This window comes from Rhinolophus sinicus, linkage group LG18, assembly GCF_036562045.2.
Source record: "Rhinolophus sinicus isolate RSC01 linkage group LG18, ASM3656204v1, whole genome shotgun sequence".
NCBI classification, from domain to species: Eukaryota; Metazoa; Chordata; class Mammalia; order Chiroptera; family Rhinolophidae; genus Rhinolophus; species Rhinolophus sinicus.
The window spans coordinates 4,414,965-4,431,232 of NC_133767.1; the positions used below are offsets into that span (position 1 = coordinate 4,414,965).

Genomic DNA, 16,268 nt, shown 5'->3' on the forward strand with positions numbered 1-16,268 from the left:
TGAGCGAACGTCACACTACCCATTGCTACCATAATTCAACTTCGAAAAACCATACATAGAAAACATCTGTTAAAATGTGTACATTTTTTTGGCACCCCCAGGATATACATGGTGTGATCAAAAACTACAGTGAATGCTGCAGCTGAGTGAGATCCAATGGAAAGGCAGGGATCTTCAAAATAGAATGCGGCACATTAAACTTTAGTAACCGTGTGTGACAACTTTCAACTTGTTCGGAACAGTCAGTCGGGTGTGAGCAACGGTTGAGAGAAGGGTTTTAAAGTGGATCATGAACACACATTAACATGAAATGGGCAAACGGTTTTGTATCCTCCATCATGACAACCCTCCATGTCACATATCACAGCAATTCTGTCAAATAAAAACATTACGATGTGTCCTCATCCACCTTATTCACCAGATCGGGCACCGTGTGACTTCTGGCTCTTCCCCAAAGTCAAAATGATCATGGAAGGAAAACGTTTTGAATCGATTCAGGACATGGAGGCAGCCACGACAGCGCAACTAAAGACACTCACGAAAGAGGACTTCGACAACTGCTTCAGAAAGTGGCAAGAGCGATGGGATAAGTGTGTTCAAAGTGAGGGGGATGAATGGCAATGTGTCTTTTACTGCAATGATTTTTTTTAATTTAAGCATTCACCACATTTTTTGATCACACCTCGAGAGAGAGAGAGAGAGATACTATGTATAGTATATATATTACCACTATATACACACTTGTATATAAAACACATATCTATAATTTCTGCATTTATCTATTTTATTTAAATGATATGTATAATCATCTCTACCTTTATTTATCTATTTTATTTAACATTTTCCAGTATACGATTAAGCAGATGGCAACATTTGCAGTAAGATAAATATTGTTCAATGATGCATATTTCTGTATACAAAGTGTAATGCACTGCTCAAGCAAAATAAAACTCCACTGAGAGTGTGAAGAAAAAAAAAAAAGAACCGTCAATAAAATACCCTCTGTTCTCTATGGTCTCAAAACATTTGGATAGAAAGGAAAGCTACGCCTCTGAGGCTGCTAGAACCAGAGGCGCGTGGGATACAGTGAACCCATTTTTCAAAGTCGCTGCCAGTGTCTGAAAAAGTCCTGAGTTATCTGAGTCATGTGAAGCATGAGGAATTTCTGCTGAAAAATCAACATTTCAAAGGGATCAGACAATACAGAAACACTGTTCTACTGTGTGTGTGTGTGTGTGTGTGTGTGTGTCAGAGCAATAAAAAAATTGGGTTTTTTAAATGAAACTTACTGAGGAACAGTTTATCTAAGGGCACAGGCAATAAATGCGAGGACGTCAGGGGGATCACTGAGGGCAAAGAAAAATATTCCTTACATGAACACACACAGGGCCCCCTCATTTTCTCCAACAAATCTATTCCAAACCTGTAGTGTGATCTTTCTGACTCTCTCTAGTGTTCCCTGCCTTTAGGAGCGAGCCCATCTGGTTTTTAAATTCAGAGAGGACAGTGAAATCCACAGCTTATTGGAGGCCCAATGAAAAAAAAACTCAGTGTCACAGCCACAAAACTCGGCTGCAATCCAGCCAACAGTTCTAATACTGAAGAGCTCCGAAGGAAGCCGAGAGGGAAAGGGAAGGCTGCAAATCGTTCATGCACGTGCCGGTTTTGCTTCCCTCCTCATACTCTCTGCCTCTGTCTGGTTGTGAAACTGGGGGTTCCTTCTTGGCTTCTTAAAATGCACCAAAGTACAATCGGGTCCTTCCACAGGGACGTAGCCCCCCCCCAACATAAAAGGCACAAGTGCAGACGCTCTGGCAGAGCGGGTATGAGGAAGCAGCAAAGTCTGGTTTAGAAAATGCTCTCCGTGCCATGTCTGCCTGACGCTCTTTGGGACACACCCGCCAACACCACCTTGGCCACAGATTCCCTCTGCACACAAGAAGCACAGATGTCCACCCCCACCCAACCCCACCCAGCCACTAACAGAGCACAGAGATGAACCCTCATCGCCCAAGCGTGTGCCTCGCCAGCTCCTTACAAGAGCGGTCTGGAAAATCACAGGGAACTTCTTTTCATAACGTCCCTCTGCTGAATCAAGCCCCACAGCACCACAGAAGCAGCCCAAGCAGGACCTGCAAACAAACCGCATGTTGCAAGGGCCTCGGTGGCTTGCGGAACAGCCTGCAACCCCACAAGCTCAGGCGACACAGGACTTTGGGAACAGCCTGCCCCCTTCTGGTCTCCTTGAGCTCAATCGAAGGGCAGGGGCTTGGTGGGCACAGCTAGAGGAGAACAGACCCCCCAGCCCATCCAGCTAGTCTGCACTGTAATTTCAGGATCTAACAGAGCACAGGAGTAGATGGGGGGTGGGGGGAGGGAGACAAGCAGATGAAACAAAATACAAATCCAGGAGAGACAACAGTAAACAACCATGAGGAAGAGGAGGAAAAAAAAAATACATGTAGGTCTACATGGGAAGGTGGAGAAACTGAGACAGACATTGGCAGATGTGGGTGGGGCAGTAGGTGAACTGGCCGGGGAAAGCGGTTTTAGGAAAGCAAAGCAGGTCTGCCAGAACCGGCATTCCAAAGGGAATAAAAAAGGAAACATGGCACACGCTCCCACCTACTTCCCAACTGCAAACCTCTCTGGATGTGCTGGGAGGTGAGAGAAGAAGACACTGACTGAATACACACATTGGGGGTGCGGGTGGAACCCTCAAATGTCCGGGACCCAGCAAGAAACCAGGCAGCCAGGCCGCCTCCCTTCTCTCCACTTGTTTCAACAGGTGGTATTTGCACCCAAAAGGCACCTCCTGATGCCCGTCTGAACCCCAGCTGCAAACGATACAGTAAGTCCCATGCTCGCCATGTCCATCCTACAGGTTCCCACACGGGGCCAGCAGCGTGCTTCCCAACCCCCCTCCCACCTCACCACCCAGCAGGGCTCCGAACCAGAAAGAACTTCTAATTGCATTTCTGCCCAGACACATCACTCTCCACTCCTGGAGTTCAAAGGCAGTGTCTGAGAGGACCCTGTGCTGTAAATAAGAGGCTGGAAATATTCTGGTTCCCCGTCAGGAATCTGACTCTACTCTGCTCCCTGCAAGTGGGGGAAAGACGGCTCCCTGCGAGCACGACGGCCATCCACAGCACACAGAGCCACACTCTGGCAGGCAGGGTCGCTCGACCCCAAGAAGTTTAGCAGATCAACAAGCACACACTATGCATGGAGGCAGCCTTCAGTGAGGGCTCTCCTAAAGTGACAAATGACAGAGACATGTGTTCAGTGCCTAGGGATCCTGCAACTATTCCTCTGGTGTCTCACGTCCCCCAAGAGCTAGGAGAATCCCCGCAGGCAAGTGGCATGATGAACATACAGATGGACACACAGCTCTCGTCATGCCTTAAGACAAACCCTCACATCCACAGGCGCTAAGAGCCCAGCCCAGTTGGGGACTCTGAACTCCTGTCCTGTGAGCTCCTAGCTCAGTGGGCTCAGCAAGACAGCCCAAAGGTACGAAATGCACCCCAGGACAGGGGAAGAAAACACCCAGATGGCCCCACAGACCTGTGGAAGGGACACTGTCAGAGCCCAGGCTGTTCCCACCCAAGGAGAGTAAAGAAAAGCCACAGCAGCCCAAGTCATGATGGCATGGTCGGATACACAACTGGTGACAGGTCCCAGCTACATACGCTACAGAGAGCCAGCGACCCCATCCAGGAGAAGGGGCCATGCCCTGACACTGGAGAGCAGGATGAGGCAAGTCAGAGAGGGCAAGGTGAGGGGTGGGGACGGAGAAGGTAAAGATAGGGGTCAAACGCCCAGAGATGGGCAACAGGAGACCCAAAGTAAGACCAGACACCCAAGACTGAGTCTTGATTCAGGGACACGGCTGGAGACTTGGGACACCAATCCCAGACCCTCTCACAGGCCAGGGCAGAGAAAGGAGGCAGCAAGCAGGGCACTGAGCTGTCTGCACCCAGCTCTGCAAACACCAAAGATGCAGCGAGAACCTCCCATGAGCAGCGGCTGAGGAGCTCGGACACCGTCCTCTCACTCAGACAGGGACCGAGGCACCGACACCCACATGCACAAAGCAAGTCGGGGAGCTCAGCAAGAGTAACGGGGAGCAGGAACCCAGCCAGCTCTGGGAACCCCCAAAGCGCCTCCTCTGGAGATAACTTCCCCGGACCCCGAGGGGGCAGTCCTCAGACTCAGAGTGGAGCAGCCCCTGGCCCCTAAGCCTTGGCAAGGACGCTCTCCCGGCTTCCAAGGGGAAAGGACGTGGGGCCAGCAGTCTTGGGGCGTCCCAGTGCGGCGAGTGGGGTTCAAGGGCTGGGAGGCGTGGAGCTGGGCTGCCAGGCTGCCTCCCTCCCTCCCTCCCTCCGGGACGCGCGCCGGAAGGGCATCTTACCGGCGCCCGCGCGGGCAGCGCCCCCCGGCTGGCCGGCTGCTGCGCCCGGGCTTCTCCGGGGCCGCCTCCCCGCGCCCGCGCCTGGGGCTCCCGTCCTCGTCCTCGGGCTGCAGCGGGCTCGGCGGGCAGGTCCCGGCGCTCGCGGCGCGGCGGCGGGGGCGGCTGCTCGGCGCCGCCGGCCGCTGCGCCCCCGCGGCGCTCCCCGGCCCCGGAGTCGAGGCTGCTGAAATTCCACACGACCAGCGTCTGCAGCAGCAGCACGGTGAGCGCCGCCAGCAGCGCCGAGTGCGAGCGCCGGGCCAGCCTCCGGGCGCACGGCGCCGCCACCATCTTCAGAGCGCGGCGGGCGAGCGGGGCGCGGGGACCCCGGGCGCTCCGGGCCGCCCCGCGCTCCCCGCGGCTCCCGCGGCCGCCGCTCCGGCTCCCGCTCGGGCCGCCGCCGCCTCGGCTCCGCTGCTCCTCCGCCGCCGCTGCTGCCGCCGCCGCCGCCTCCACCGCCGCGGCGCGGAGTTTTCAGACGGGCAGGGACCCGGACGTCACCAGGAGGAGGGGAAGGCGGGAGGCGGGGAGCGGGAGGCCGCGGAGGGGGCACCGGAGCGCGCGCTCAGGGAGGGGGGCGCAGGGAGGGCGGGGCCTAGCCGGCGGGGCTCCCCCTCCACACACACCTCTTCTGGAGGGGTGCAGGGGGGCGGGCGACAGCACAGGGCCGGGGGCGACGCTGGCCGGGGTGCAGAGAGGCGGGGCCTGAGGCGGAGCGAGGGAGGAAGGAGGCGGAGGGAGAGGAAGGGGGTGGGGCGAGCAGAGAGGACAGACCCCCGGAGGACAGAAGTAGGAGTGGGGTAGGGGAAAGGGGGACAGTTCCCTCCGCACGGAGAAGGAGGCGGGGCACAAAAGCAGGGGCTGCTTTGGGAGAAGGTGGGCCCTCTCAGAATCCAGGTGGGGGGGCGCTGAGGAATATCTGGGGGTCCTGAGGTTCTGCCTTCCCTGTGGGAAGCAAGCACAAGGCGGCTGAGTGGGGCAGGTTCCCGCCACGGAGTTGGTGGCACAGGGATCTTCACGCACAGAGACTGCTTGGCAGGTGGCTACGTGAGGAATGTTCTGGGAGTGCCAGAGCCACGGAAGGGTCTCGCGCACAGGATCCTTGGATCCCGGGCTTAAAAGGGCGGGGAGGACGCTATGAATGAGTCTCTGTGAGTGACTCCTGAATCACACCCACCCCCTAGTGCCAGCGATGCACTAAGAGCTTCACTGAGTCACTTCTCCAGTCCCTACGGACGCACGAGCCAAGAGACTCCAAACCCAGTTGGAGAGCAAGCGCTTCAGTGGGGAAAGGGAGACCCACGGAGTTCGTCAGGCTCCACAGGCTGCAAGCCCCAAAGGCGGGCCCCGAGCCTTCCCCCCGGTCCTTCTTGCCACGCATCCTGAAGCCGGCCTTCCAGGCTGGGTCTGGGCGCTCAGCCCCGCAGGGAACGCCTCTTGCGTTATAACGTGGAGTCCTTTTGCATCCCCGCTGGACTGTCCCGGTGACCTTGAGCCAGGAGGAGTCGTCCCTGGGTTTGAGCTTCCTCCTCTGTCCACGAGGGTTTAGACTGAGGATCCCAGCAAGGTCAAGTTTCATCTCCCGTCTGCTCTGCCTGAGTCTTTCCCGCCTTCCTCTCTTTCTACACAGCAGCCCCGAACACAGGTGTGTGCATAGAGGGTACAGGTGTCCTGGTGGGGGGGACACATGCACTCCCCACTAGGAGAATACAACCGATCAAAACCCCAGTTTGTGAACTGGGGACTCAAGGTGAATGCGTTGCATCTTGTCTGCCGTACTTTTAAACCTCCTCCAAATTTTTAAGGGGAAAAAGACAGAGGAATGGAGCGGATCCATCAGAGAAGAAGGCAGGGAGGGGAAAGATCGCTTCATCCACTCAGTAAGAGTCCATGAACGTCAAACTTGTATCAGCCACCGGGCCAGGTGCAGGGGTCCACAGGTGAGTCGGGTTGACTCTCCTCTTCAGCAAGATTGGGGTTGACAGGCGGAGCCAGGTGTCCACGTCGGTCATTAAAAAGCAGCAAGGCTGGCATCACTTTAGCACCGTCCATGAAGTGCTATGGCTTCCGGAGGGTGGGGTGCAGTGACCACCAAGAAAATGAGGTTCCATCCAGCAACTCAGAACTGCGGCCTAGGACTCCTCTTTCCATCTCTCCTCTCTGCCCCTCACGGGGTCGGTTTCATCCTGAGCTTCTCTCTTCGTGTCATGACCCGGCATCAGTTGCTCAGATTATTTGTATCCTTTGTTCATTTCTAGCTCAGGAGAAGGAGGGGCGGTGTTTCCCAGCATTCTCCTCAATGGCCCAGAGATTCTCTCTGATTGAACCAGCTTTAGGTCATAGGTCACCCCTAAAACAAGCACTGTGGCCGGGAAGATAGAATGTGCTGATCAGCCTGGCCGAGATTCCATCCATCACTTCTGGCCCTGGGGAGACGCCAGCTTCCCTGCAACCACGTGGACATTCTATAGGGACCTGGGTCTTATGGGAAGGAGGGACTAGGTACAGGGGAGGGAGCCACCACCATTTATTCCATGCAGACACCAGGAAGCTACATGACCTTGGGCAAGTCACCCCCTTCCCAGCACTTCAGTTTCTGTAATGCCAAATGAAGGACTGGATGAGATGGTCCCCAATCAAGATCATCACGACATGTCCCCAGCACTCTTCCTCGGTGTCTAAACAGAGCCTCCCAATCCCAGGAGAGGCTGCCCTGGGGACTCTTGGTTCCCCCCTTTGCCACCACTCCCCTACCCCGCCCTGCGGCCTGTCTTTGCTTCAAGGTCTCAGCTGCATTTTTCCTGTAAGCAGCAGATGTTATCTGCTTCCTGCACCCGACACGTTTAACCACAGTCCTTTGGAGCCCACGCTCTGGTTCAGCTCCCTCGGGGACCAGAGGCTGAAGGAGCAAGGTTAAGGATCCTGGCCCCCAAATCCCTGGAGACAGAGGGAGTTGTTTGTTTATCTCAACTCATAAAAAGCCACACGAGAAAGAGGTTTAAAAGCTCCGGGCAGGTTACGGATGCCATAAACAGCTTATGGGAGGTTTTCAGAGTGAAAAGTCACCTGAGATAGAAGAGTGGGAAAGCAAGCTCCTAGGGTCCCCTAAGACCATCTTCCTGCCCCAAGATAGCCGGCCCCTCAAGCATTTTCATGAAGCCCAATGTATAAGACTAAGCCAAAGCACTGCCTGAGATTCTGACAGCAGCAACCGTAGCAACAGCAGCAAGTTTCTTTAGAATTCTTAAAGCTTATTCATTCATTCAACACAGATGTATTGGACCCTATTATGCACCAGGCATCATGCTGGGCCAGTGAAATATAGATCTGAAGAAGATTCCCTGAGGAATTTCTCTTTTTAAATACGGTTCCTACTCTTTTCTTTTTAAATTCGGTTCCTACTCTCGCGGTAACTGAGAATCCCAGAGCTCTAAGGAAAATCCAGCTGATTTGTGGGCTGCCCTCCCCATCCCCACCCCTAAATCCTGTTTCATCAACACCTTCAAGTGAAGGCAGAGTAAATCAGTCAGCAAATCCGGCTGAGCTCTGGGTGTGCCCAGCGCTAAGCTAGGGACTATGTGGGAAATTGAGGAGCTGGAATCTTAGGCCTTAAGGAGCTGTCAGACAGAGCCCCCACCTCTGCCGCTTTTAGCTGAGACTTTCAGTGTTTGTTGTTTACTTTCTCTATGCCTCAGTTTCCTCATCTGTAAAATGGGGACTCATTGCAGGCCTTTTTCACAGATTTCTTATAAGGATTAAATAATATAATCCATGTAAAGATTTTTTTTTTTCTATAGAGACTGGCACATACTGTGTTTCCCCGAAAATAAGATCTAGCCAGACCATCAGCTCTAATGCATCTTTTGGAGCAAAAATTAATATAAGATCTTGTCTTATATAAGAACTGGTATTATATTATGTTATATTATATTATACCCAGTCTTATATTATAGTAAAATAAGACCAGGTCTGATATTAATTTTTGTTCCAAAAGACGCATTAGAGCTGATGGTCCAGCTAGGTCTTATTTTTGGGGAAACACGGTAGTAAGTGCTCAATAAATGTTAGGTATTATCTGTTTCCTGAATAACAAACAGTAAGGCAGTGTGAATGATGAGAGTGTCCAAGGATACTTGAGGGACAGAAGGGTATTCAGGGAAGGCTGCCTGGAGGAAATGGCACTAAATCTAGTCCTCCATTTTAACAGCAGGCTCCCAGGTCAAGGACCTCTTCTCAATTATTCCAACCTGTAAAAGGTGAAGAAAAATAATACGACCTGTGTCCGAAGGCTGCTGGGGTGGGAACTGTGGATCAGAGTATTGTATGTAACACAGTGTCACATCTTTCCTATAAAATGTTGGCCCTGGACAGTGGCATAATCGAAGGAATGTTAGCCAGGTCACGTTGGCAGGCTGGTCTGTAAAGAAATGTTCTCCCCTTCCAAGTAGTTGTGACAGAAGGTACTGGAGGCCTAGAGCATGGCATGCCTTCTTCTGAATTTAAGTGAACTTCATGAATCACATTTAGTCAAATATGTGGGTGTTCATTTTTTAAATCTTAATCATGTTGTCAGTTTCTTTTTGGTTTATTAGAAGCTGTTTTCATCCAGACTCTACAATTTGACCCTGACTTTGCCTTAAAAACTTAAAAATCTCCCCCTAGGTTTTACTTCTGCAGCAAACAGAAATCATAAACGTGGGTGCCCTGTTTCTGGGTGTCAGTGGAAGAGCACTGACATCGTCCCATCGCTAGGAAGCCCTGGTTCTCTCTGACAAGCACCAGGATTCCTGGGCAGAAGGAGGTCAGAGGAGGCAGAATGCTGAAAGCCCCTGGGGGCCGCTAAGGACACACAGCCACAGACATACATCACGTGTACCCTGCCCCTCAACTCCACCCAACAGACGGAAACAGCCTCTGATCAGACCACAGGCAGAGGTGGGCGACATGTCCTGCCAGACACCCAGCTGTGCTTTGGAAACCTGTCGGTTTTCCAGCAGATTCTCTACCCAGAGTATCAGCAGAGGGAGCTCGAGGAAGCTAATAACTTTCCTCTGACTGCATACCGTGCTGGAGAAAAGACACGGAGACAGCAAGGAAAAGCGGGGGTCCTAAGTGTGGTGGCGTCCACTCTGTGCAGAAGGAAACCCCACCGATTTGCAAGGAGAGGGTATATGGGGGCAGGGCGATGGGGGGGGTGGTGAATCAGGCATTTGGAGGGACTGCAAATGAAGAAAGGAGATATGACAATCAGAAACTACCCCATGGCTTATGGGATTATCTAACCTTGTTCCCCACCAGCACCTTGACCCCCTGAGGTCTCACAGCTGGTATGCTACCATGGCAACACTGGGATGTTTGAAAAGGGGACACAGTCCAGGGCTAAGTCTTACACTATGGCAGACTTTCTTTTTCTTTAAATAAATGTTTATTGTATGTGAGTAGAGCCCAATCTGGCCCCCCAGGGTTATAAATTCAGGACTGTGCCAATGACAGCTGTGATGATGGCGATAGTGATGGTGGTGGTGATGGTGGTGATGGTGACGGTGATGACAGTGATGATGGTGATGGTGGTGATGATGGTGGTGATGGTGATGATGGTGATGGTGGTGGTGATGGTGATGGTGGTGGTGATGGTGGTGATGGTGGTGATGATGGTGATGGTGATGGTGATGGTGATGGTGGTGATGGTGATGATGGTGGTGATGGTGATGATGGTGATGGTGATGGTGGTGATGGTGGTGATGGTGATGATGGTGATGGTGATGATGGTGATGGTGATGGTGGTGATGGTGGTGGTGGTGGTGATGGTGGTAGTGATGGTGATGATGGTGATGGTGATGATGGTGGTGATGGTGATGATGGTGATGGTGATGGTGGTGATGGTGGTGGTGGTGGTGATGGTGGTAGTGATGGTGGTGGTGATGGTGATGGTGATGGTGGTGGTGATGGTGATGGTGGTGGTGATGGTGATGGTGGTGGTGATGGTGGTGATGGTGATGGTGATGGTGGTGGTGATGGTGGTGATGGTGGTGATGATGATGGCGGTGATGGTGACAATGAGAATTAACATTTATTGAACACTAATGTGCCAAGGCCTGTGTTGAGGATGTCAATAAGTAATAGTCACCAAATATTTGTTGACAACCTACTCAGTACCCGGGATGGTGCTCATGCTGGGGATTCAGAGACAAATGAGACGCAGGCGGTCCCTGCCCTCATGGAGCTTTCATTCGGGTAGGGCAGACATGTAAAGATGCAAACAAGTGTTATCAGAGTGTGACGAGTGCTGGGAAGAAATGACAAAGGAGCCATCTGTTAGAGCGACTAGAATAGGGCAAGTTTAAACAGGCTGGTTAGGGAGGGTCCCACTGGGAATCACCCTGGAGTGTTTCATGAACTGTCTCATGAAATGCAGCTGTTTGAGAAGCCTGATTCCTGTGATGACCAAGCATCGTCTGTCAGCTGCGTAAGTAATGGCACATCTACTTTTCCCAACGTGGACACATGCTTTTGTCATGTATAAATGAACAACGCTGCTTGATTCTTAGTTCTTTTGTCATTTTGGTGTTTCTCAAATAAAAACTCAACCATTTGCCTGGGTGTGACGAGGGTATAATATGGATTAAGAAAAGTCTACAAAATAAGAAAAAGAACTTTAAAAATACCGTCTTACAAAACAAGGATCGAGAGCAACTGACATATTAAATCACAAACTTTTTTTGTCTAAATACACTCCTATTTTATTATCCTTCCCTTCACCCCTCGCAAAGGCTCTCTGTACCACCATGTTTCTATCTAACCCCGTATCTTTAAGTCAGTAGTTTTAGTCTTGTACCCCCAAACTCATCTTCTGCCATCTTGTTTGCAGCCTCTGTTCTGGACCCCCCCATTTCAACCCATCTGGTACCTATGGTGATTCCTCAGTGTCCTTCAAATCTCTTTCATTTGTATACCTCAGGAATTCATTCCAAAAAGACAAGCGAGAAAGGAGTTCATTGGAAGATCATTGGATATGTTTGAGTCTGCTAGCTGCCCATCAAATACACATTGTCCCTTTCTTGCTTGGTAAAGAATCCTGATTTATTGGGGATGATGAGGTGCCCAAACAGAAAGCAACCGTTCCCAGCTTTCCTTGGAGTTAGGGGTGATCAAAGAATGGACAGCAGACATCGTCCACCCTTGAATTTTTACTCAAACCTGAGAATGAAACCACCACCACCCCGGCCCCGCCATGGGTTGAAGCGACGCAACCCGGGTTTCTGTTTCTATAGGTGGTATACTGAGGTGTGTGATGGAATTGAGCGATCTAACTGAAAGAAGCTCAGAGAGAAAGCTAGGCCCGGGGAACTAGAGACCCATGCACACAAGTCAGGCCCTTCATCTCTTGTCTCTGCTTCTGTCTGCATGCTTAATTCTCTCGCAGCAAGAACAAAACGCCCTCCGTGTAGTAAAAACATGGCTGCCACAGCTCCTGAGTGTTGCATCCCACAGCCACCACAAAGGGACAGGTTCGCCCTCTACAACCACAGGCCTCGAGGGGGCCCTCCAGGCTGCTCCATCATTCTGCATTTTGCTGCTCCGGTCACTCTCCCAAGCCCTAGGCCATCTGTTTGCACTGCCCTCCAGTTTCTGACATTCCTCTCCCTTCCCCACTTTCCCGATGGCCTTGTTTCCTAGGTCACTGAGGAAGGAGGAAGCAAGCAGAAGGGAGTTCCCACAAGCTTCCCCTATCCCATTTGCGCACTTCCGTGTATAGGTGCAATGACTACGTTTTTAGGGACAAACTCCCAGGCTCCTGCATGAGGCCCACTCCGCCATTTTCTTACCAGACCACGTCCTCACTCCCCTATGAGTGGACATGACTCCAACACTTCCGTCTCATCCCCTTATCGCCGCTTGCCTCTCTCTATAGCATCCTTCTCTCCAGTAGCCAAACTTACTTCTACTTCTCTGATTAAAAACAAACAAGAAAATGTCCTCCCTTGGTCCCACTTCCCTCTCCTGCCTCTACCCCATGTTTCTGTTCCCTTCGCAGCAAAAGTCCTCAAAAGAGTTGTCTAACTCACTGTCTCCAATTCCTCCCTCCCCATTTTCTCTTAAAGCAGGCGTTGCTACGTTTTCCTCTTGGACCCCTTTCTTTCTTTGGCTTCTAGAACACTAGTCTCTGTGTTTCCCTCTGCTCACAGGTACTCCATCTCAGCCTCTTTGGTTATTCCCTCCTCTTCCTGTGTTGCTCTATCTGCCATCATTCCCCAGTTTTCAGTGTTGGCTTTAAAAATCACTATATGGTGCAAACGCACAAATTTTTATCTCCGGTCCGTACGCCTCCCCTGAATTCCAAAATCATATACCCAGTTGTTTATGCACCTCCACTTGGATGTCTAACAGGTCTCTCTGTCAAGAATGGTGAAGGGACTGGGGATTTTACCCTACTTGCAAGCTAACACGTTATCTCATGGACGCTGGCAGAAGACATGAGACTCCTGGGTCGGAGACAAAGACGTCATTACTCACAGCACAGCAGGCAGCAGGAACTTCATGTTTGCGTCCGGTCCCCTTACTTCCCAAGACCCATGGGGTAATGCACAGGGGACCCAGGTAGATACTGTGTACGCAGCTGAGCCAACCCCCAAATGTTCTCGTGGGCTGCAAGCAAAGCTACTTAAGCTTTGTCGCAGAGAGAGACACTCTTTATCAGCCTGGACAGCAGACACATCTGCCCTCTTCCCCAACAGGAGAATACCTCCATTTTCCAATAATGCTCATTATCCCAATATCCTTGGAAAGGAAGCCCAGCATAGAGAGCCCTGAGGGCATCTGCTCACAAGAAATGCAGAAACATGAGCGACCCATGGAGAATGGTCTCCCAGCGATACTCAAGATACCTTGTCCGAAACTGAATTCTTGATCTTCCTCCCCAAGCTTCCTTGACCCAAAGCTTCCCCGTCTCAAGACCTTTGTATTCTCCCAGCTGCTCTCTTTCTGTCATAGCAACATCCAATCACTAGCAATCCTGTCGCTCCACCTTTCTGAACCTGAGCACATCTCACGGGCCCCACCGCCATCACCTTGGCCCAAGGCCCCATCACCTCTCCCTGGAGGTATACAGGAGCCTCCTGAGGGGCAGCCCGCTTCTCACCGGGCCCGACTCTTTACAAAGCAGCCAGAGAACCTGATACAACTGAAGTGTGATGCTGTCATTCATTTCTCTACTCAATACTCTCAACAGGTCCCATGTCTCTTAGAAACAAAGCCAGTGTCCATGTAAGAGTCTCTAGGTCCCATAACCATCCAGCCTCCATCGTCTCTCTCACCTCACACGCTCACCTTTACTCTGCTCTTCCATCACCCTGGCTTCCTTGTCGTGTCTGGAATGCACCAGGCAGGCCCACCTCATGGCACGGCGCTGGTTGCTTATTCTGTCTGGAGTTCTCCTCACCTGGATTTCTGTGTATCTCCCTCATTCCCCTGGTTCAAGCCTTTACACAAAGGTCACCTTCCCATTTAAGCGTCTCCTGATTATTCCAGTGACACTGCAGTGCCCCACCCAACACTCCCAATCGCCTTTACTTTGTTCTGTTGTTTTCTGTAGCCCTTATCATCTTTCACATATAAATCATTTGTTACAGTTTTTTTTTTTACCTGTATTACCCCACTGGATTATAAGCTCCATGAGGGCAAGTTTTATCCGTTTTATTCACTACTCTACCCCCAGCACTAAGTGCTTGGCACATAGTAGGTGTTCAATTAATTTCTGTTGGATCAATGAATGAATCATTTTCTTAGTCACAGTCCAAAAACATCTCAGGAAAGGGTGGTGGTTATCCTGACTTCCTTCAGTCTGGTGCTTTGCTGTGATTCATCGACTGTTGTTACAGGAATAGGGTCCCCTGAGAAGATGGTGAAGCCATATTACCCATGTAACAAGGAGGCCATTCACCAGAAGGGAAGGCCACTGATGCCACAGATGTCATATGCAGGGTGATGGCTGAGAACAAGACTGGATCCAAACCACCCCATGTGAATCCAGCATCGGCGTCTTACTAACTCTGGGGCTGTGGTGAGTTATTTCACATCCCTATGTTTTCAGGGAAGACATCTTACCCTTCTCCTAGAATTGTTCTGATGCTGCAATAAATGAGTTAATGTTCAAAAGCACTTGGAACAGTGCCAAGCACATAGTAACACCAAGTACAGACATTGAAAACTATTAGAAAAATAATGGGAAGCTGATAAAATAATTACATATGTATTTGAAGAAAGTAATACTATTTTTCATATCAAGCAGTTAAATAGAAGTAAAAACAAGTAAGGACAGGGAGAAATTGCACAGTTCAACCTACAAACTCAATTTAATACATAGAAACAGAAATATGCTCGTCTTAAAGGAAAATAAATATTATTTTCTAATATTCATAAAATCTGTCATTTACCTGGACATAAAGAAAGCCCCAACAAAGGAAGCAAAAGAAATTTTGCTCAAGCCAAACTCTTTGATAATAATCTAATATTAGAAATAGATTGTTTTATAACTTAAAAACTGACACACATAATCGTAGATAACAAAATTCAATCCTTTTTGGAAGAGGCAATAAACAAGAGACCATTCTAGCACAGAATTTATAAAATACAACAAAAGCTGCTGTCAGAGGAAAAGTAACAGACTGCAATGCCTTCATTATAAAGGATAACTAATAAAACAATAAAGGAACTTGTTACAAACCCCAGGATGTTACAATAAGAACAAAATAAACTAAAAGAAATTCTGAATAGGAAATTAATGATAGAATTTGGATGTAAGGGAATTGAAATCACAAAAAGCAGAAACAAAAACAAATTCACAAGCTTCTTTTTAAAAATAACATACAACTGACGCCCCCACCCCACACACAAGTCTGAAAAAGGAAAAAATAAAATATGGTTATATCAAAAAGAACCCTTGACCAAAGTTACAGAAGAGAAGAAAAAGAGAAGAGAATATCATATGGAACACATTTGATAACTGAGATGAAATGTCTAATTTCTACAAAAATATATACAAAATGACTGAAGAAAAGGTAGAAAACTTGCAGACACCAATTATCAAAAGGATAAAAGATTTATCATAGAAAAAGTCCCCCAAATCAGAGAGGTTCCTAGCTGACTTCTATTTAACCTTATGTGAAATAACAGATTGCCTCAGTGTTATTTAGACAATCCCAAATCACACACAGGAGTTCGCAAGTTTGACGGCATGACAGAATCACCTGGTGAACTTTTTAAAACTAATTATGTACAAACCCCGCTCCCAGAAATTCCTATTCAATCTGTGTGGAGTGTGCCATATATAGCCCCTTTTTTTAATATATATTTTTAATTTTTCAATTACAGTTGACATACAATATTATGCTCATTTCAGATGTACAACATAGTGGTTACACATTTATATAACTTACCCTGATAAATCTAGGTGGGGAACCTGACACCTTACATAGTTATTACCATATCATTGACTATATTCCCTGTGTGGTACTTTACATCCCCATGACTGTTTTGTAACTGCGCCTGGCACAGCATCTTAAAACAGCTCTCCAGACAGTTCTAATGTGCAGTCAGGAACGACAACCTCTGCCATTGACAGTAATGAGGAGCTGCAAGTCTATTAAACCCCAGTTCTGATCCAGATCGCACCAGAAGAGCAAACTAAACATACATTCTACTTATGAATAAGACAAATATTTTGCCTAAACTACCAGCATCAAATGAATGAAGTGTTATGACCAAGTAGAGCTTATTCCCGGAATTCAAGGCTGGTGTGAAAATCAGGGAAGGT

The 16,268-nt window shown here is 49.5% G+C and overlaps 1 protein-coding gene across 2 annotated transcripts in view; it reads right to left on the bottom strand.

The window, feature by feature from the left end:
- The window catches only part of XYLT1 (xylosyltransferase 1), a 335,332-nt gene that overhangs the window by 279,219 nt on the left and 39,845 nt on the right, over nt 1-16,268 (bottom strand). The window contains exon 1 of one of the 2 annotated variants that reach the window (XM_074322543.1): nt 4,418-4,934. The exons of the other annotated variant lie outside the window; for it this stretch is intronic. Within the exon in view, the coding sequence (XP_074178644.1) occupies nt 4,418-4,747 (330 nt within the window). The 5' untranslated portion in view covers nt 4,748-4,934. Of the gene's footprint in view, nt 1-4,417; nt 4,935-16,268 lie in introns of those variants that run through there. 2 annotated transcript variants of the gene reach the window in all.